At 44.1% G+C, this 20,607-nt stretch overlaps 1 protein-coding gene across 1 annotated transcript in view; it reads right to left on the reverse strand.

The window, feature by feature from the left end:
• PLB1 (phospholipase B1) overlaps positions 1-18,158 on the reverse strand; it is a 133,888-nt gene extending 115,730 nt beyond the window's left edge. Inside the window, exons 1-7 of the mRNA XM_056568574.1 lie at positions 18,089-18,158; positions 14,958-15,020; positions 12,394-12,476; positions 7,511-7,577; positions 3,242-3,325; positions 1,386-1,451; positions 444-527 (exon numbers count right to left, since the gene is read on the reverse strand). Coding sequence (XP_056424549.1) covers positions 444-527; positions 1,386-1,451; positions 3,242-3,325; positions 7,511-7,577; positions 12,394-12,476; positions 14,958-15,020; positions 18,089-18,139 — 498 coding nt within the window. The 5' untranslated portion in view covers positions 18,140-18,158. The remainder of the gene's footprint in view (positions 1-443; positions 528-1,385; positions 1,452-3,241; positions 3,326-7,510; positions 7,578-12,393; positions 12,477-14,957; positions 15,021-18,088) is intronic.
• Between the last annotated feature and the right edge of the window lie 2,449 nt (positions 18,159-20,607).

The raw sequence follows: 20,607 nt of genomic DNA on the forward strand, positions 1-20,607 counted from the left end.
TATGGGGGCAGTATAGAGGCCTATAATTATATGGGGTCAGCATAGGGGCCTACAACTATATATGGGGGCACTATGGGGGTCTACAACTATATAAGGGGGTAGCATTGGGGCCTACAACTATGTATGGAGGCAGAATAGGGGCCTACCACTATATATGGGGGCAGTATGGGGCCTACAAGTATATATGGGGTTAGCATAGAGGCCTACAACTATTTATGGGGTCAGCATGGAGGCCTACAACTATATATGAGGGCAGTATGGGGGCCTACCACGTTATTTGGTGGCAGTATAAGGTCCGACAACTATATATTCCCTATACTATCCCAATGATCCGTTTTTGTATTAAGAAAATGTGGTCAGCCTATGTATAGTAGACCGTATAATTGGGAATTACTACCAAAGCAGCGCTCTACCCTGGTGTATTACCACATCTGCCATCTTACCTGCGCCCGACTCTCTTTAACATCCATCATGTCCTTCAGCCACAGGTACGGACTGTTCTTATGTGTGTTCAAGAAGACGGAGTCCTGTGTAAGGAACATCGTACGAGACGTCACCATCTACTTCACCTGTTCTGTGTTCACACAGGTTTTTTTTGCCTAATTTTCAGCTGCTTACATGTTTTTTTTCAGCTGTTTATTTTTTCTTTTGTTCTTTTTCAGCTCAAAATGAGACTCCAAAAACCATGTGTCAACATAGCGTAAAAGTGTGTTCACTCTAGCATGCTATGAATAATGAGTATTATGCTAGTGTGAACTCAACCTTAGGGGTCAGGTATTTAGGTTAGACTAAGTTAACACAGTGTATTTTGAGGCTCAAAAATATGATTGAATTTACAAGCAAAATGGGGAAGGGGGATATTCAAAACACCCTTTTCTTTTTTTGTTTTTTGAAGCACTTTTTAAATTGTTTTGTTCTTTTTGACATGTTTTATTGCCATTTTATGTTTTTTTTTATTGCCATTTTATATTGCCATTTTATATATATATATATATATATATATATATATATATATATATATATATTTATTTTTTTTTTGTTTATTTTTTGCAAATCAGTTCTTTGCTTGCAATTTTTCACATATTTTCAGTTTTTTGAGCAAAAAGAAAAAACACCTAAAAGTTTGTATAGAATTGCCATATGACATCCAAAATAAGTGCATGCAACTTTTTGTTTTCACGGCTGTAAAAAAAAGTCCATGTGACCTGTGCAGCATTTTCCCATTAAATTTTATGGAGAAAAAAAATACAAAATATGGGAACCCAATAAAACTATGTGTGAACATTGCCCTATAGACGGGTAAATAAATGCTGCAAACGCCTAAAGGGGCTGTCTACTGTAAACTGAAGCCCCCTTGGAAAGGGTTATGGGGGGCACTTACTTACCTGCTGGGAGCACTGTACTTCGTAAACGTCCCCATAGGTGTGAATGTTCTTCTTCTCAGAATCAGTCTGTAAAATTGTCAATAAGATATAAATTTAGGTTCAGATTTGCACCTTTTCATGTCCAGGTGTATTAAAGGAGTCATTTAGGAATAGTAAAACAGAGCTAATTTCGTCAAAAAAACAACGCCACCCCTTTCCTCAGGTTGTGTGTGGTATTACAACTCGGCTCCATTTCCTTCTATGGAACTGAGCTGCAATACCACACATATCCTGAGGACATGAGGGGCACTGTTTTTGGAAGAAATCAGATCTGTTTTCTATCCCTGACAAACCCTTTTAATGTCCCCATACATTTTAGTCAAAAGTTGTCAGAACCTGCTGAATTGGGCAGCATCAGCCGACTGTCTAAAACAGTGTTTCCCAATTATGTCGCCTCCAGCTGTTGCAAAACTACAACTCCCAGCATGCCCGGACAGCCAAGGGCTGTCCGGGCATGCTGGGAGTTGTAGTTTTGCAACAGCTGGAGGCACTCCGGTTGGGGAACACTGGTCTAAAGTGAATGGGGTCCTCCTGACAGATGATTTTAGGAGAGAGAAGGGTTGGGCGTATTAGATTTTAGCAGCCCGACCCTTTTTGTTCTCAGGGATAATTATTATATATAAACTATTTGTGAAAATTGTAAAGACAGTTTCTGTGGCAAAGATGATCAGCCTTATGACAACACTCCCTGACTACTTCCTGACTACTCCCTGACTACAACCATCCCTACCAAAGGCCATATCCAGACTCATAAAATGTCAGTACTCAAGCAAGTACTACCTGTGGGCCCTGTCAGGTTGAGTCCCTCAGTGACCTAGGGGTTCCCCTGCAGGATCTCCCCCTGCTGTCTCCCTGTTGTTTTATATGGTGTGTATGTCACTTTAATGCATAGACAGGATCCCTATGTAAAGATAGTATAAAGGACCTGTGGGAGGTCTCAAGGACTTGTGAGTAAGTCTGTCACATGTTATGTTAAGCAGTCACATGATTTGTTGTCACATGTACTCCCAGAGAGCACCAGCTTAACCTATGACCCACAGCTTGACCAGTGGGCTTTAGTCCAGCCCCCCACTATATAAAGGGGCGGCCATTACAATTTTTCTCTCTTTGCTACCAGCTCTTGTACAATCAAGTCTTTGCTGAGACAGCAACCACCAGAGATCTCAGTGCAAGTGATCAGCATCTGGAAGGCCCCAAAAGCTACAGTCATTCCAGTAAGTCTGAAGTCTATGTCTGCTGTCACTGAAACTAGTCAAGTCCTGCACAAAGTCAAGTCAAGTCTAATTCCAAGTCAAGTTTATTACAAGTATTGGTCCAGCAAGCTGCGAGGTCCTCTAGGTACTGGCCACTCTCTGGGAATTCTGGCCTTAGCTGTGAAGATAATTCCATCTGTCTTCTACTTAGTAAAGCCTCCATTTAACCATAACTGGTTGTGGACTCTTTATTCACTACTAGCCCATGGGATAGCGGAGAATCCGGGTGTGTAGTGTTCCGGAAGCCGAAAACCACACTGGCGTCACAAACACATAGGGGTTAATACCATCCGGCCCCGGGGGGTTAATAACATCAGATCCCACCAACCTACACCACCATACCCGTGGTCCCGCCATTCACCCGGTGGTCCACCACAAGCAAGTCAGGAAAAGTACATTTCTATCTCCTCCCTAATGACAAGACTGAAGAAGTCATAGACTATGACAGGAAGTGTTGCCATAGGGAACAGAAGTAGAATAGCTGAGGAGCCAACTATAATTTTCCCCCCTTAATCTGCTCCATGAATCAAAATCTGTGTTACGATCTGTCCATGCGGTACTCACCATGTGGAGCACAGGGTGTAAGGCCACGGTGAAGTCCTCCCTCGTGTCGTATCTCTCCGAACTTATTAGTTTCTCAAGGGAAGACTGGAAAAAGAAGGCTCATAAGTTAGTGAACCCCACACGTCCAGTTTTTCCTACACCAATCCTGCCTCCTGCTTTGCAGAGTCGTCCTCTGATGGCCATGTGCAGCTTTATAGCCAATGATATGGTCAGTAGGGTTGCCTATATGTCATTACCAGTAGGGGGTGGCACTATTGACCTTGGACTCATTGGAAGCGTGAACTTCGTAAAGACAGTTTCTGTTGCAAAGACGATCAGCCTTATGACAACACTCTTATTTTATGTTAGGGACGTTAGGGACCCACTCTGAATAGGTGGACTTGACGTGGCGAGTGGGCTTGTACTTTTTGATAAAAATGTATACTAACAACCTGTTCGTTTTTGAATTTATGCTGAGAAGCAATCAGATCATTATACAAATTGTGGATGTGCGACCATGTCTGTTTTCTCTACTTGAATTGACAACACTCTCTGACTACTTCCTGACTAGAGACATTCTTCTTAATATTGTTTTATATGAGGGGTTCAGCCAGCAGGGCATTTGCCCCAAGAGTTCATCGACTTGTCCCCACTAAGCCACCCATGTGCATCTGCCCTATTTGAGGTTGGGACACCTGCTCAGGATCCTCCTCTATTTGTCATAGTAGAGGAGACAGCATGTGGCATTATTTATGGGCACTATTATGTCTGGAAGTGGTAATTCTTATGGGCGCTGTAGTTGAGAATGTATATGACTTGTTGTAGTAGTGAGTTCTATGGTAGGCATTGTTTGGGCATTACTATAGCTGGGGCTATTGTATGGGCACTGATATGTTGCTTGCACAATTAAATGGACACTGCAAGAGCTAATGCCCACTGTTTGGACACTTAAATGTGGTTGGAACTTTGGTATGGAATTTGCACTGGCAAGAAGAATCATTGGCACTGCTTTGTGACGGGTAGTGTTGTATTGACAGTAGTATAACCCCATGAACCTCATGGCTCTTGTAACTACAGAGAAAGAAAGCTGCTAAATTGGTCTGGTTTTTGGTGGAGGGCAATTGCCCTTGGTAAATGTAAGTCTAAATTCACCCATCTTCATGGGATAGAAGGATGGGGTCAACCTGGGCTGGAACTTCTTCATGGTGCCCATTACAGGTTAACCCTATAGGGAGTCCCCAATAAATTCTCATGGTGCCCATTAGAGGTAGACGAGATAGTGAGTGCCCCATAGATTCCCATATTGCCCACTAGAGGTGGACCCTATAGTGAGGGCCCCATACATTCCCATATTGCCTATTGGAGGTGGACCCTATAGTAAGTGCCCCATAGATTCCCATGGTGTCCATTAGAAGTGGACCCTATAGTGAGTGCCCCATAGATTTCCATGGTGCCAATTGAGGTTGACCCTATGGTGAGTGTCCCATAGATTACCATATTGCCCATTAGAGGTGGACTCTTTAGGGAGTACCCCATAGATGCTCATAGTGCCCATTAGAGGTGGACCCTATAGTGAGTGCCCCGTAGATTTCTATATTGCCCAAAAGTGGTGGACCCTCTAGGGATTGACCCATTTATTCCTATATTGCCCATTAGCAGTGGACCCTATAGTGAGTGCCCCAAAGATTGTTATATTACCCACTAGAGGTGGACCCTTTAGTGAGTGCCCCATAGAATGGTATATACCCACTGGAGATGGACCCTATAGTGAATGCTCCATTCATTCCCAAATTGCCCATTAGAGGTGGACCCTATAGTGAGTGCCCCATAGATTCTCATGGTGCCCATTAGAGATGGACCCTATAGTGAGTGCCCCATAGATTGTTATATTACCCACTAGAGGTGGACCCTAACCCTATAGTGAGTGCCCCATAGATTCTCATGGTACCCATTAGAGGTGGACCCTATAGTGAGTGCCCCATAGATTCTCATGGTACCCATTAGAGGTGGACCCTATAGTGAGATCCCCATAGATTGTTTTATTACCCACTAGAGGTGGACCCTATAGTGAGTGCCCCAAAGATTGTTATATTACCCACTAGAGGGGGACCCTTTAGTGAGTGCCCCATAGAATGGTATATACCCACTGAAGGTGGACCCTATAGTGAATGCTCCATTCATTCCCAAATTGCCCATTAGAGGTGGACCCTATAGTGAGTGCCCCATAGATTCTCATGGTGCTCATTAGAGATGGACCCTATAGTGAGTGCCCCATAGATTGTTATATTACCCACTAGAGGTGGACCCTATAGTGAGTGCCCCATAGAGTCTCATGGCGCCCATTAGAGATGGATCCTATAGTGAGTGCCCCATAGATTGTTATATTACCCACTAGAGGTGGACCCTATAGTGAGTGCCCCATAGATTCTCATGGTGCCCATTAGAGGTGGACCCTATAGTGAGTGCCCCATAGATTCTCATGGTACCCATTAGAGGTGGACCCTATAGTGAGATCCCCATAGATTGTTTTATTACCCACTAGAGGTGGATCCTATAGTGAATGCCCCATAGATTCCCTGTAAAGGTTACAGGCCCTGTGATATAGTTGCTGTCACCACAAATGTTGCCTTGTCATGCCGGACTGACATAATGTACAATATTTACTGGTTACTGTGATGTAGAATAGAAGGACACGGGACTTTGTCTCCAGATGTTCAGATAAAAGTCATTAATATTATCTCCGGCGTCTTGTGACTCATCTGGTCTTGATTCTGGTGATAATGGCGGAGGAGGTTTTATCTCGGCAGGAGGGCCCGCGCTGAGATGGGATTCTAGATAGTCCGATATTATGTAATGTGGTTATTGGGTGTTTATCAGATGAGAGCAGCATAGTGAGGACGGTGCGGGGGGGGGGGGGGGGGGCGGGGGTTGGGCTTGGGAGTTGCGGAGGTCAAAGGATCAAACATTGATATTATAGCGATGGCTGAAGGTGGACGTACACAATAACGATAATGCCCAAGACCACTGATCTAAGGGTATATTCACACGGCGATATTTCCACTTGCGGAAATCCGCCTCAAATTAAAGCCCATAGACTTCTATGCGATTCCGCAAGCGGAAATTCAGAAGTGTGAATGGGAGTGCAGAATCCCATAGAAGTCTATGGGCTTTAATTTAAGGTTGAATTCGGCAAGCAAAATTTCAGAAGAGTGAATGGGAGTGCGGTTTCCCATGTTGTAAATGTACTGCATTGGTCAGAAAGGGGTTAAATTGTGCTGCCTCCCATCTAACAGCAGGTGGCACCCCCCAAAGACTACTAATACAATAGCCTCATGGCAACAGCACCCCACATAAACATTTTTACATTACAGTCAATGGGAAACATATGGAAACATACAGTCTCATGTTTCCAGACTTGTAATTTATCTTTTTTTTTATATATATATGCACAGTAACAGTGGAAATAAAAAAAAAAATGTTTTCCACAGGAGTAACACTTTAAGTTACGCATTTCTCATATGGTTTATAGGGGTACTCCGGCCCCAAGACATCTTGTCTTGTCTGATCGCGGGGGTCCTGCCGATGGGGACCCCCGCAATTTAGAATGCAGCACCCACCTGTTAGCACTGCAGGAAGTGCTGGAGGCTCTCAGTGTTATGCCTCCCGACCACGGGGACGGAGTATCGGGACATCACGCCTTGCCCCCGTGTAACATCATGCCCCGCCCCCTCAATGCAAGTCTATGGGCGGGGGCGTGACGTCCCCCTATCCAAAAGATAGGGGATAAGATGTCTGATCACTGGGGTCCCACCGCTGGGGACCCCCACAATCTAGCATGCATTACCCACCTGTTAGCACTGCAGGAAGCGCTGGAGGCTCTCAGTGTTATGCCTCCCGACCACAGGGACGGAGTATCGGGACGTGACAAGTCCGCCACTGTGTGACAAGTCCGCCCCTGTGTGACAAGTCCGCCCCTGTGTGACAAGTCCGCCCCTGTGTGACAAGTCCGCCCCCGTCCATAGACTTGCATTGAGGGGGAGAGGCGTGATGTCACGATACTCCATCCCCGTGGTCGGGAAGCATAACACTGAGAGCCTCCAGCGCTTCCTGCAGTGCTTACAGGTGGGTGCTGCATGCTAGATTGCAGGGGACCCCCACCATCAGATATATTATCCCATATCCTTTGGATAGGGGATAAGATGTCTTGGGGCCGGAGTACCCCTTTAATAGGAGACCCCTCTATATTCTCTCCCATTCTGATGTTTCACGCAGAGCTTTTTTTTTTTTTACCTGGAAGGTGAAGCGGAACATGGCTTTATGGAAGTCTGAAGGTTTACTGAAACACTCACAGGATTTCCTAAAATAAAACAAATGTGAAAACCTTCAGCAGGCGGGTTGGTTGTTGGGATCATAGGAATGATGGGGAAGATTTATCAAAACCTGTGTAGAGGAAAAGTGGTGCCCATAGAACCAATCAGATCGCTTCTTTCATTTTTAAAGAGGCCTGTAATAAAATGAAAGAAGCTATCTGATTGGTTGCTATGGGCAACTGCACCACTTTTACTCTACACAGGTTTTGATAAATCTCCCCCGATGTTCATATGTTTCAGCCCACCACTCATCTCTAATAGATTAGAATAATGGTAAACCCTTCGCTTTTCTTCTCCTGTACTGACAATGGAGGAGATTTATCAAAACCTGTCCAGAGGAAAAGCTGCCCAGTTGTCCATAGCAACCAATCAGATCGCTGCTTTCAGTTTGCCGAGGCCATGTTAAAAATGAAAGCAGCGATCTGATTGGTTGCTATGGGCAACTGGGCAAGTTTTCCTCTGGACAGGTTTTCATAAATCTCCCCCCATAATGTCCTACATTCTAGTCACATCCAGAGCTGGAAGCATAATTCTGCTGCGTATATGAATGCAGGCAGTTTTCTTTGAAGAATCCATTTTGTTATTAGCCATCCCCCAATGATCAGCTGATCACAATGAATCCCGCCATTGGGAAGCCCAGAGATCAGCTGTAATCTGGGGCAGAATTTGGCAGCAAAGTGTTTACTTCTCTACAGCACCACAACAGGTGAAACAAGGCATTACACGGCACCCACTAAAATGATCCCATAATGTAATTATATTTCCCAGGTCCTGCAGAAATATATACGTTTAGATAAGCAGGTGCATACAGATCGGAAGCTGCTTGTTTTCGGGGATACAGAGAATGTAACAGGTTAAATCCAACCTGTCCCATCCCTGTTTCCCCTGATGGAACAGGTTGGCAGAATTTTCAGGACAAATCTCAATACAGTGATCCCTCAACTCAGGTCTATTCTGGACCATTGTAAGTTGAAACCAGACTCAATATACAATGTACGGACAGTCCAAATCTGTGAAACGCTTCAATGGCCGGAAGAACCGACCAATCAGAATGGGCATTTCACTGGTATAACCCCTGTATTACTGAAGTGTATGCAGTGACTGGTGTCTGGTAGCGCCCCCTACAGTACAGGGAGGTATTACATGTTCTGTACTCTCTACCTGTATTACTGAAGTGTATGCACTGACTGGTGTCTGGTAGCGCCCTCTACAGTACAGGGAGGTATGACATGTTCTGTACTCTTTACCTGTATTACTGAAGTGTATGCACTGCCTGGTGTCTGGTAGCACCCCCTACAGTACAGGGAGGTATTACATGTTCTGTACTCTTTACCTGTATTACTGAGTGTATGCACTGACTGGTGTCTGGTAACGCCCCCTACAGTACAGGGAGGTATTACATGTTCTGTACTCTTTACCTGTATTACTGAAGTGTATGCACTGACTGGTGTCTGGTAACGCCCTCTACAGTACAGGGAGGTATTACATGTTCTGTACTCTTTACCTGTATTACTGAAGTGTATGCAGTGACTGGTGTCTGGTAACGCCCTCTACAGTACAGGGAGGTATTACATGTTCTGTACTCTTTACCTGTATTACTGAAGTGTATGCAGTGACTGGTGTCTGGTAGCGCCCCCTACAGTACAGGGAGGTATTACATGTTCTGTACTCTTTACCTGTATTACTGAAGTGTATGCACTGACTGGTGTCTGGTAGCGCCCTCTACAGTACAGGGAGGTATTACATGTTCTGCACTCTTTACCTGTATTACTGAAGTGTATGCACTGACTGGTGTCTGGTAGCACCCCCTACAGTACAGGGAGGTATTACATGTTCTGTACTCTTTACCTGTATTACTGAGTGTATGCACTGACTGGTGTCTGGTAACGCCCCCTACAGTACAGGGAGGTATTACATGTTCTGTACTCTTTACCTGTATTACTGAAGTGTATGCACTGACTGGTGTCTGGTAACGCCCCCTACAGTACAGGGAGGTATTACATGTTCTGTACTCTTTACCTGTATTACTGAAGTGTATGCACTGACTGGTGTCTGGTAGCGCCCTCTACAGTACAGGGAGGTATTACATGTTCTGTACTCTTTACCTGTATTACTGAGTGTATGCACTGACTGGTGTCTGGTAGCGCTCCCTACAGTACAGGGAGGTATTACATGTTCTGTACTTGCTCCTTCGGACACCAGGTGAGGGCGACTCCATGTTGGGGCTGGTTCACATCACGTTTTCTCCCATACGGGAGCACATACGGCAGGGGGGAGCTAAAACCTTGCGCTCCCGTATGCCTTTCTTTGCGCTCCCTTATGCCTTTCTATGCGCTCCCTTATGCCTTTCTATGCGCTCCCTTATGCCTTTCTATGCGCTCCCTTATGCCTTTCTATGCGCTCCCTTATGCCTTTCTATGCGCTCCCTTATGCCTTTCTATGCGCTCCCTTATGCCTTTCTATGTGTTCCCGTATGCCTTTCTATGCGCTCCCTTATGCCTTTCTATGCGCTCCCTTATGCCTTTCTATGTGTTCCCGTATGCCTTTCTATGCGCTCCCTTATGCCTTTCTATGCGCTCCCTTATGCCTTTCTATGTGTTCCCGTATGCCTTTCTATGCGCTCCCTTATGCCTTTCTATGCGCTCCCTTATGCCTTTCTATGTGCTCCCTTATGCCTTTCTATGCGCTCCCTTATGCCTTTCTATGCGCTCCCTTATGCCTTTCTATGCGCTCCCTTATGCCTTTCTATGCGCTCCCTTATGCCTTTCTATGTGTTCCCGTATGCCTTTCTATGCGCTCCCTTATGCCTTTCTATGCGCTCCCTTATGCCTTTCTTTGCGCTCCCGTATGCCATCGTATGCACTCCCTTATGCCTTTCTATGCGCTCCCTTATGCCTTTCTATGCGCTCCCTTATGCCTTTCTATGCGCTCCCTTATGCCTTTCTATGCGCTCCCTTATGCCTTTCTATGCGCTCCCTTATGCCTTTCTATGTGTTCCCGTATGCCTTTCTATGCGCTCCCTTATGCCTTTCTATGCGCTCCCTTATGCCTTTCTATGTGTTCCCGTATGCCTTTCTATGCGCTCCCTTATGCCTTTCTATGCGCTCCCTTATGCCTTTCTATGTGTTCCCGTATGCCTTTCTATGCGCTCCCTTATGCCTTTCTATGCGCTCCCTTATGCCTTTCTATGTGCTCCCTTATGCCTTTCTATGCGCTCCCTTATGCCTTTCTATGCGCTCCCTTATGCCTTTCTATGCGCTCCCTTATGCCTTTCTATGCGCTCCCTTATGCCTTTCTATGCGCTCCCTTATGCCTTTCTTTGCGCTCCCGTATGCCATCGTATGCACTCCCTTATGCCTTTCTATGCGCTCCCTTATGCCTTTCTATGCGCTCCCTTATGCCTTTCTATGCGCTCCCTTATGCCTTTCTATGCGCTCCCTTATGCCTTTCTATGCGCTCCCTTATGCCTTTCTATGCGCTCCCGTATGCCTTTCTATGTGCTCCCTTATGCCTTTCTATGCGCTCCCTTATGCCTTTCTATGCGCTCCCTTATGCCTTTCTATGCGCTCCCTTATGCCTTTCTATGCGCTCCCTTATGCCTTTCTATGCGCTCCCTTATGCCTTTCTATGCGCTCCCTTATGCCTTTCTATGCGCTCCCTTATGCCTTTCTTTGCGCTCCCGTATGCCATCGTATGCACTCCCTTATGCCTTTCTATGCGCTCCCTTATGCCTTTCTATGCGCTCCCTTATGCCTTTCTATGTGCTCCCTTATGCCTTTCTATGCGCTCCCTTATGCCTTTCTATGCGCTCCCTTATGCCTTTCTATGCGCTCCCTTATGCCTTTCTATGCGCTCCCTTATGCCTTTCTATGCGCTCCCTTATGCCTTTCTATGCGCTCCCTTATGCCTTTCTATGTGCTCCCTTATGCCTTTCTATGCGCTCCCTTATGCCTTTCTATGCGCTCCCTTATGCCTTTCTATGCGCTCCCTTATGCCTTTCTATGCGCTCCCTTATGCCTTTCTATGCGCTCCCGTATGCCTTTCTTTGCGCTCCCGTATGCCATCGTATGCGCTCCCGTATGTCATTCATTTCATTGAGCCGACCGCAGTGAAACGTTCAGTCCGGTCGGCTCATTTTTGCGTTGTATGCGCTTTTATAACCAGACCTAAAACCGTGGTTGACCACAGTTTTAGGTCCAGCGAAAAAGCGCATACAGCGCAAAAAGGAGCCGACCGGACCGAACGTCTCACTCCGGTCGGCTCAATGAAATGAATGACATACGGGAGAGCATACGATGGCATACGGGAGCACAAGGTTTTAGCTCCCCCCTGCCGTATGCGCTCCCGTATGGGAGAAAACCCTGAAGAAGCTCCTGTCCTCTATATAGAGCAGTGTTTTCCCAAGTAGGGTGCCCCCAGCTGTTGCAAAACTACAACTCCCAGCATGCCCGGACAGCCTTTGGCTCCCAGCAGATCTTTATTACTTTTATATGTAAGGATTTGCTTTATCTATATTAGTTATCTACTTATTTTTCTTTAATCATCACTTTTTCCTATTTTTGGATGACATTTTGGGGCTTCAGAACCAATTACCAGGTTTCCATAGAGTTCTGGTCTCAACATACAATGGTCCCAACATACAATGGTTTCAACATACAATGGTCTCAACATACAATGGTTGTCATGGAACCAATTAATATTGTAACTTGAGGGATCACTGTACATTCCCGGCCTTAGACTTATACTACTTATACTAACCAGAAGATTTGTCATAGACAAGATGATAGAAAGACGACAACCTACCTGATCTCTGCATTATCTGGATACGACAGGTAGAGGCCACTCAGCAAACTTAGATCCACCAGACTAACAAATGTTTTTGGAAGCTTTAAAATAAAAGAAACGGATCAATAGATAAAAAATAATCTACATTAAAGGGGTACTCTGGTGAAAACCTTTTTTCTTTTAAATCAACTGGTGGCAGAAAGTTAAACATATTTGTAAATTACTTCTATTAAAAAATCTTAATCCTTCCTGTACTTATTAGCTGCTGAATACTACAGAGGAAAGTCTTTTCTTTTTGGAATACTCTCTGATGACATCACGAGCACAGTTCTCTCTGCTGACGTTATAATAATAATAATAATAATAATAATGCTTTATTTATTGTTGTCCTTAGTGGGATTTGAACCCAAGTCCCCAGCATTACAAGGCAGCAGTGCTAACCACTGAGCCACCATGCTGCTCTTAGCATGCATCTGCTATGCATGCATCTGCTATGCATGGTTGCTAAAATGGACAGAGATGTCAGCAGAGAGCACTGTGTTCGTGATGTCATCAGTGTTCCAAAAAGAAAGGAATTTCCTCTGTAGCATTCAGCAGCTAATAAGTACTGGAAGGATTAAGATTTTTTAATAGAAGTAATTAACAAATATGTTTAACTTTCTGCCACCAGTTGATTTAAAAGAAAAAAGGTTTTCACCGGAGTACCCCTTTAAATAAATTAAAACAACAGATCCATCACCTGCAGCTTGTTGATGGTTTCCACATTATAATTTGACAAATTTAGAGTTTACCATAGCCCTTTTTCCAATGTATAAAGCATTATTTTTTATTTTATTAGTTTACTTAAATCTACACTAAATAAATAAAACAACAGATGCATTAAAGGGGTACTCCCCTGGAAAACATTTTTTTTTAAATCAACTGGTGCCAGAAAGTTAAACAGATTTGTATATTACTTCTCTTTAAAAATCTTAATCCTTCCGGTACTTATCAGCTGCTGTATTCTCCACAGGAAGTTCTTTTCTTTTTTAATTTCCTTTATGCCTGACCACAATGCTCTCTGCTGACACTTCTGTCCATTTTAGGAATGGTCCGCAGCAGGAGAGGTTTGCTATGGGGATTTGCTACTGCTCTGGACAGTTCCTAAAATGGACAGAGGTGTCAGCAGAGAGCACTGTGGTCAGACAGAAAGGAAACTTAAAAAAAAAAAAGAACTTCCTGTGGGACATACAGCAGCTGATAAGTACTGGAAAGGTTAAGATTTCTAAACAGAAGTAATTTACAAATATATTTAACTTTCTGGCACAAGTTGATTTAAAAAAAAAATAAAAAAAATGTTTTCCAGTGAAGTACCCCTTTAACAGCAGCTTGTTCATGGTTTCCACACAACAATTTAGGAAATGAATGGTTCCTTTCCCAACCTATACAGGATTTTATTTTATTTTTTTTAATAAACACTAAATAAATGAAATATCAGACTCATCAACAGCATTACACCTGGAGAAATTAAAGGGGTACTCCGGTGGAATTTTTTTTTTTTTAAATCAACTGGTGCCAGACAGTTAAACAGATTTGTGAATTTGTAAATTACTTCTCTAAATTTTTTTTTACCCTTTCAGTACTTATTAGCAGCTTTATACTACAGAGGAAATTCTTTTCTTTTTGAATTTCTTTTTTGTCTTGTCCACAGTGCTCTCTGCTGACACCTGGAACTGTCCAGAGCAGGAGAAAATCCTCATAGCAAACCCATGCTGCTCTGGACAGTTCCTGACACGGACAGAGGGGTCAGCAGAGAGCACTGTGGACAAGACAAAAAAGAAATTCAAAAAAGAAAATCATTTTCTTCTTTAGCATACAGCTGCTAATAAGTACTGAAAGGATTAAGATTTTTAAATAGAAGTCATTTACAAATCCATTTAACTTTCTGGCACCAGTTCATAAAAAAAAAATAATAATAATAATAATAATGTTTTCCACCGGAGTACCCCTTTAATGGATTAACTTAGTCCTTTTCCCAACATATAAGAACATAATTAATTTTTTTATCATGCTAAATAAATAAATAATAGACTTCTGTTGATGTGTGGAAACCGTCAACAAGCTGCTATTGACGGATCTCTTACTGTATTTATTTATTTAACATTAAACATCTACACTAAGTAAATAAAATAATAGGCTGGATATTATACTGGAATGTTCTTTTCTCTGTCAGATAATGAGAAGATACAATCGTCTAAACATAGAAGATACAATAAGATAAGATACAATCTCATAAACATTTGTCATATATTCAATATCCTGGGAATGAGTGGAGAATCGTAAAGAAATATTAATGATGATGATGATGATGATGATGAAGGTTCTGATGTATATATATATATATATATATATATATATATATATATATATAAACAGAAGCAAAATGTCCAGCGCGAGTGTCAAGGAACAGGATGTTTTATTCCAATAAAAGCCACAAAGACCAGGAGAACATGACAAGGTGACGCGTTTCGGTCCTAAAACTGGACCTTAGTCATACATATATACTTAGTATATATATATATATACATGCTTCCATGATTTACCTGTTGATGTAAATAGTCCAGAGCCGCAGTCAGTTCTTGCATTGTGTTTTCTGTGTGGTCTTCCTGCATGAAATTAAATTAAAATTAAATTAAATATAGAAAATGTATCATTCCTGGGAAAAAAGTACTGATCCTAAAGTAAACGTTACATTTAAAAAAAATTGAATATAATGCCAGAGCTGCAGAGAAGACTGACACACATGAATGATCTACCATTCTAAAAAGCTGGGTGGCATCCTTAATGTAGTGTATTCCAACCAGGGTGCCTCTAGCTGTGGCAAAACTACAACTCCCAGCATGCCCGGACAGCCAAAGGCTGTCCGGGCATGTTGGGAGTTGTAGTTTTGCAACAGCTGGGGGCTTACTGGTTGGGAAACACTGGTCTGAGCATTGTTGTTGGTCTCCCATTCACTGCCCAGACCATGAAACTTGCTGTTTAGCATGCCGTGAGTTGTCAATTTGCCACAGCTGGAGGCACCCTTGTTGGGAAACACTGCTCTGAGAATTGCTGTTGCTCTCCCATCCACTGCCCAGACCATGATACCTGCTGCTTAGCATGCTGGAAGTTATAGTTTCGCAACAGCTGGAGGCACACTGGTTGGGAATCACTTACTTAAAGGGGTACTCCACCCCTAGGCATCTTATCCCCTATCCAAAGGATAGGGGATAAGATGTTAGATCGCCGCGGTCCCACTGCTGGGGACCCCTGGGATCCCCGCTGCGGCACCCCGCTATCATTACAGCACAGAGCGAGTTCGCTCTGTGCGTAATGACGGGCGATACAGGGGACGGAGCCGCGTGACATCATGGCTCCGCCCCTCATGACATCACGGCCCGTCCCCTTAATGCAAGTCTATGGCAGGGGGTGTGACGACCGCCACGCCCCCTCCCATAGACTTGTATTGAAAGGGGCGGGCCGTGACGTCACGAGGGGCGGAGCCGATCTCGCTCTGTGCTGTAATGATAGCGGGGTGCTGCAGCAGCGATCCCCGGGGTCCCCAGCAGCGGCACCGCGGCGATCTGACATCTTATCCCCTATCCTTTGGATAGGGGATAAGATGTCTAGGGGCGAAGTACCCCTTTAAAGGGGTATGCCGGTGGGAAAACTTTTTTTTTTTAAATCAACTGGTGCCAGAAAGTTAAACTGATTTGTAAATTACTTCTATTAAAAAATCTTTACCCTTCCAGTACTTTTTAGCAGCTGTATGCTACAGAGATAATTATTTTCCTTTTAAATGTCTTTTTTTGTCTTGTCCACAGTGCTCTCTGCTGACACCTGATGCTTGTATCAGGAACAGTCCAGAGCAGGAGAAAATCCCCATAGCAAACCTATGCTGCTCTGGACAGTTCCTGAAACGGACAGAGGTGTCAGCAGAGAGCACTGTGGACAAGACAAAAAAGAAATTCAAAAATAAAAGAATTTCTTCTGGAGCATACAGCTGCTAAAAAGTACTGGAAGGGTAAAGAATTTTTAAATAGAAGTAATTTTCCAATCTGTTTAACTTTCTCGCATCAGTTCATTTAATAAAAAAAAGGGTTCCACCGGAGTACCCCTTTAATGTGAGAAGTTATAGTGGCCATTGGAGACTAAGATTCTTCAGAAACCTTCAGACGTTTCTTAACTTTTCGGCCTAATAGTCCCATTTCCTTCTCCTTTGTCTCACAAATAGTCCCTGTCGGGATTCTTATTACATTTTGATGCTATCTGAACGTTCTGCAAGTGCCGAAATATTATCAGATCCATCATGGTGACCGCATCTGGTTTTCTTGGTTATCTCTGGACAAGCTTTTGACGTTTCCTTAAATCTTACGAGGAACACAATAGAAAAAAGCTCAGTGACAATGTGGAAATTGTTCTGTTCCCCTCCAGGATTTGCAGTGAGAAACGTTTCCCAGATTAATAAAGGAAACGTTTCCCTCGCTTCCTAATAGTCATAACGCTTTTAATTTCCCACCTACAGACCCATACGAGGCTCGTTTTTTGCGTTTTTTACCACTTTTAAAAAACTTTTTTTAAAATTATAACTTTTTTGTATGAGAATGAGTATGCTTAAAATAGTCCTTTTCTGACCCCTATAAATCTTATATATTTTTGCATTCAGCACTTAAGGAAGTATTGTACGACCTTTTGCATTAAAGGCGTGCTCCACTGCCACAGCGATTGGGAACATTTTGTTCCAAACGCTGGGTGCGGGCTGAGGGAGTTGTACAACCACAGCCATGCCCCTTTTGACATTACACCACGCCTCCTCAATGCAAGTCCATGGGAGGGAGCATGGCGATGGCCGTGCCCCCTCCCATAGAATTGCATTGAGGGGACGTGGCGTGACGTCACAGTCTCCCCCCCCCCCCCCCCAGCCCGCACCTGGCGTTTGGAATACATTTTTCCAAACACTGGGGCAGTGGAGTATCCCTTTAAGTACTAGTGTTGCTCGCGAATATTCGCAATGCGAATTTTATTCGCGAATATCGCATATTCGTGAATTCGCGAATATAGCAATATATATTCGTAATTACGAATATTCCTTTTTTTTTATTTTTTTATTTTCACAGTACACATCACAGTGACCATCCCTCTCTGCTTCCAGCTTGTGTGGTGTAAAGAAGGCTCTAATACTACTGTGTGAGACTGGCGTGCGAATTTTTGCATATGCAAATTTTTGCATACGCAAATTTTCGCATCTGCGAAAATAAAACACAAATATTACCAATATGCGAATTTAGTGAATATATGACGAGTAATTGTCCATATATTCGCGAAATATCGCGAATTCGAATATGGCCTATGCCGCTCAACACTATTAAGTGCCAGGGCACCAGGAGTACATCTATGTCCAATGTCCTTAACATAAGAAATAATAAGAAAATTGTAATGCCCTATTTCTCCTGTGGAGGAGCTGCAGGAAAAGTGAACACTTGCTGATGGATTCTCCCAAAGATTACAGGAGATCACTGGGGAGCAAACCAAAGAGGGCTAGGGGAGAGAATAGAATATTTAATTTGTTTCTTATGTGGCCCCTATGAATATTAGGGCCCTCACCTGCCTTTAATGATACAATCACGAATACTGTTTATTCATTGCATTGATAAATGTTTTTGGAAACAAACTTTTTAATCGTTTTCTTCTTTACCTGAACGCAGAAGCCACAAGGATCATCAGCTGTCACGAATAGTAAGATCATCTTCCAGTCATTGGTGAAAGAGACGGTCTAAGGAGAAGAAAGAGATCAAAAAAGATCACAATTTATCGTCTGGAAAATAAAGATTGTTCGATGCGCTGCCATCTTGGATAAAATGTATTATACGATATTTAAGCTGAGTCAACAAACGGGTCCCTTAAAAATAGGTTAAAAAAAAGTTGTGCATTTATACAGAAGCAGCTCCACCTTTACCTGGGTCGAACATTCACCCATATGAAGGCTACACAGTGTCGGACTGATAGAACTTCAATGCACTATGGATTATCTTTTTTTTATAAGAAGTATATTTGGTGTATAAGGGGTTAAAGATGAAAATATGATGAAGAAGAAAAAAGAAGATAAGAAAGAGGTAAATAAGGAAGACCATGATAAGGTAGACTACAAGGATAAAAATAAGGATTTTGAGGTAGTTTTACCGCATTCCTATGGAGAGGTAGAATGGACAGATAATGGAGGAGAAGAAGGAGACGAAAGAAAAGTGATGAACAAGAAGAAGGATGGCATGGAGAGCAATAAGGATGAGGAGGCAAAGAGATTGAAGAAAAAAGGAGAAGTAGAAAGTAGAACAATGAAAAGAACGTAACATAAAGGAAACATAAAATTAAGGATAATCGAGAAGGAAAAGATAAATGAAATAAGGAGAAATGCGAAACGGAATAGAATAGAGTGAAAAGAAAAAGGAAGAGAAGAAAATGGAGAAGAAGATAATACTAGTATAACATAAAATGAGAAGGCAGAAAGTAAATCCTAAAGAAGAACAAACAGCACAGTGAAAATAGGCAAATATAAAATGAACAGTAAAATGACAAATAAGGAGGAAAAAATGTAATTAACAAAAAGAATAAAAAACACAAAAGACTAAAAAGAATAGAAAAGTTGGATAAATAGAGGGAAAGGAGATGGGTAAATGTTACGCCGAGCGCTCCGGGTCCCCGCTCCTCCCCGGAGCGCTCGCTACACTCTCGTTACTGCAGCGCCCCGGTCAGATCCACTGACCGGGTGCGCTGCGATACCGCCTCCAGCCGGGATGCGATTCGCGATGCGGGTGGCGCCCGCTCGCGATGCGCACCCCGGCTCCCGTACCTGACTCGCTCTCCGTCGGTCCTGTCCCGGCGCGCGCGGCCCCGCTCCCTAGGGCGCGCGCGCGCCGGGTCTCTGCGATTTAAAGGGCCACTGCGCCGCTGATTGGCGCAGTGGTTCTAATTAGTGTGTTCACCTGTGCACTCCATATATATACCTCACTTCCCCTGCACTCCCTCGCCGGATCTTGTTGCCCTTGTGCCTAGTGAAAGCGTTCCCTTATGTGTTCTTAGCCTGTGTTCCGACCTCCTGCCGTTGCCCCTGACTACGATCCTTGCTGCCTGCCCCGACCTTCTGCTACGTCCGACCTTGCTTCTGTCTACTCCCTTGTACCGCGCCTATCTTCAGCAGTCAGAGAGGTTGAGCCGTTGCTAGTGGATACGACCTGGTCACTACCGCCGCAGCAAGACCATCCCGCTTTGCGGCGGGCTCTGGTGAATACCAGTAGTAACTTAGAACCGGTCCACTAGCACGGTCCACGCCAATCCCTCTCTGGCACAGAGGATCCACCTCCTGCCAGCCGGCATCGTGACAGTAGATCCGGCCATGGATCCCGCTGAAGTACCTCTGCCAGTTGTCGCTGACCTCACCACGGTGGTCGCCCAGCAGTCACAACAGATAGCGCAACAAGGCCACCAGCTGTCTCAACTGACCGTGATGCTACAGCAGCTACTACCACAGCTTCAGCAATCATCTCCTCCGCCAGCTCCTGCACCTCCTCCGCAGCGAGTGGCCGCTTCAGGCCTACGACTATCCTTGCCGGATAAATTTGATGGGGACTCTAAGTTTTGCCGTGGCTTTCTTTCACAATGTTCCCTGCACTTGGAGATGATGTCGGATCAGTTTCCTACTGAAAGGTCTAAGGTGGCTTTCGTAGTCAGCCTTCTGTCTGGAAAAGCTCTGTCATGGGCCACACCGCTCTGGGACCGCAATGACCCCGTCACTGCCTCTGTACACTCCTTCTTCTCGGAATTTCATAGTGTCTTTGAGGAACCTGCCCGAGCCTCCTCTGCTGAGACTGCCCTGCTGAACCTGGTCCAGGGTAATTCTTCCGTTGGCGAGTACGCCATACAATTCCGTACTCTTGCTTCTGAACTATCCTGGAATAATGAGGCCCTCTGCGCGACCTTTAAAAAAGGCCTATCCAGCAACATTAAAGATGTTCTGGCCGCACGAGAAATTCCTGCTAATCTACATGAACTCATTCATCTTGCCACTCGCATTGACATGCGTTTTTCCGAAAGGCGTCAGGAGCTCCGCCAGGATATGGAATTTGTTCGCACGAGGCGTTTTTTCTCCCCGGCTCCTCTCTCCTCTGGTCCTCTGCAATCCGTTCCTGTGCCTTCCGCCGTGGAGGCTATGCAAGTTGA

Source organism: Hyla sarda, chromosome 3 (genome assembly GCF_029499605.1).
Source record: "Hyla sarda isolate aHylSar1 chromosome 3, aHylSar1.hap1, whole genome shotgun sequence".
Lineage (NCBI taxonomy): Eukaryota > Metazoa > Chordata > Amphibia > Anura > Hylidae > Hyla > Hyla sarda.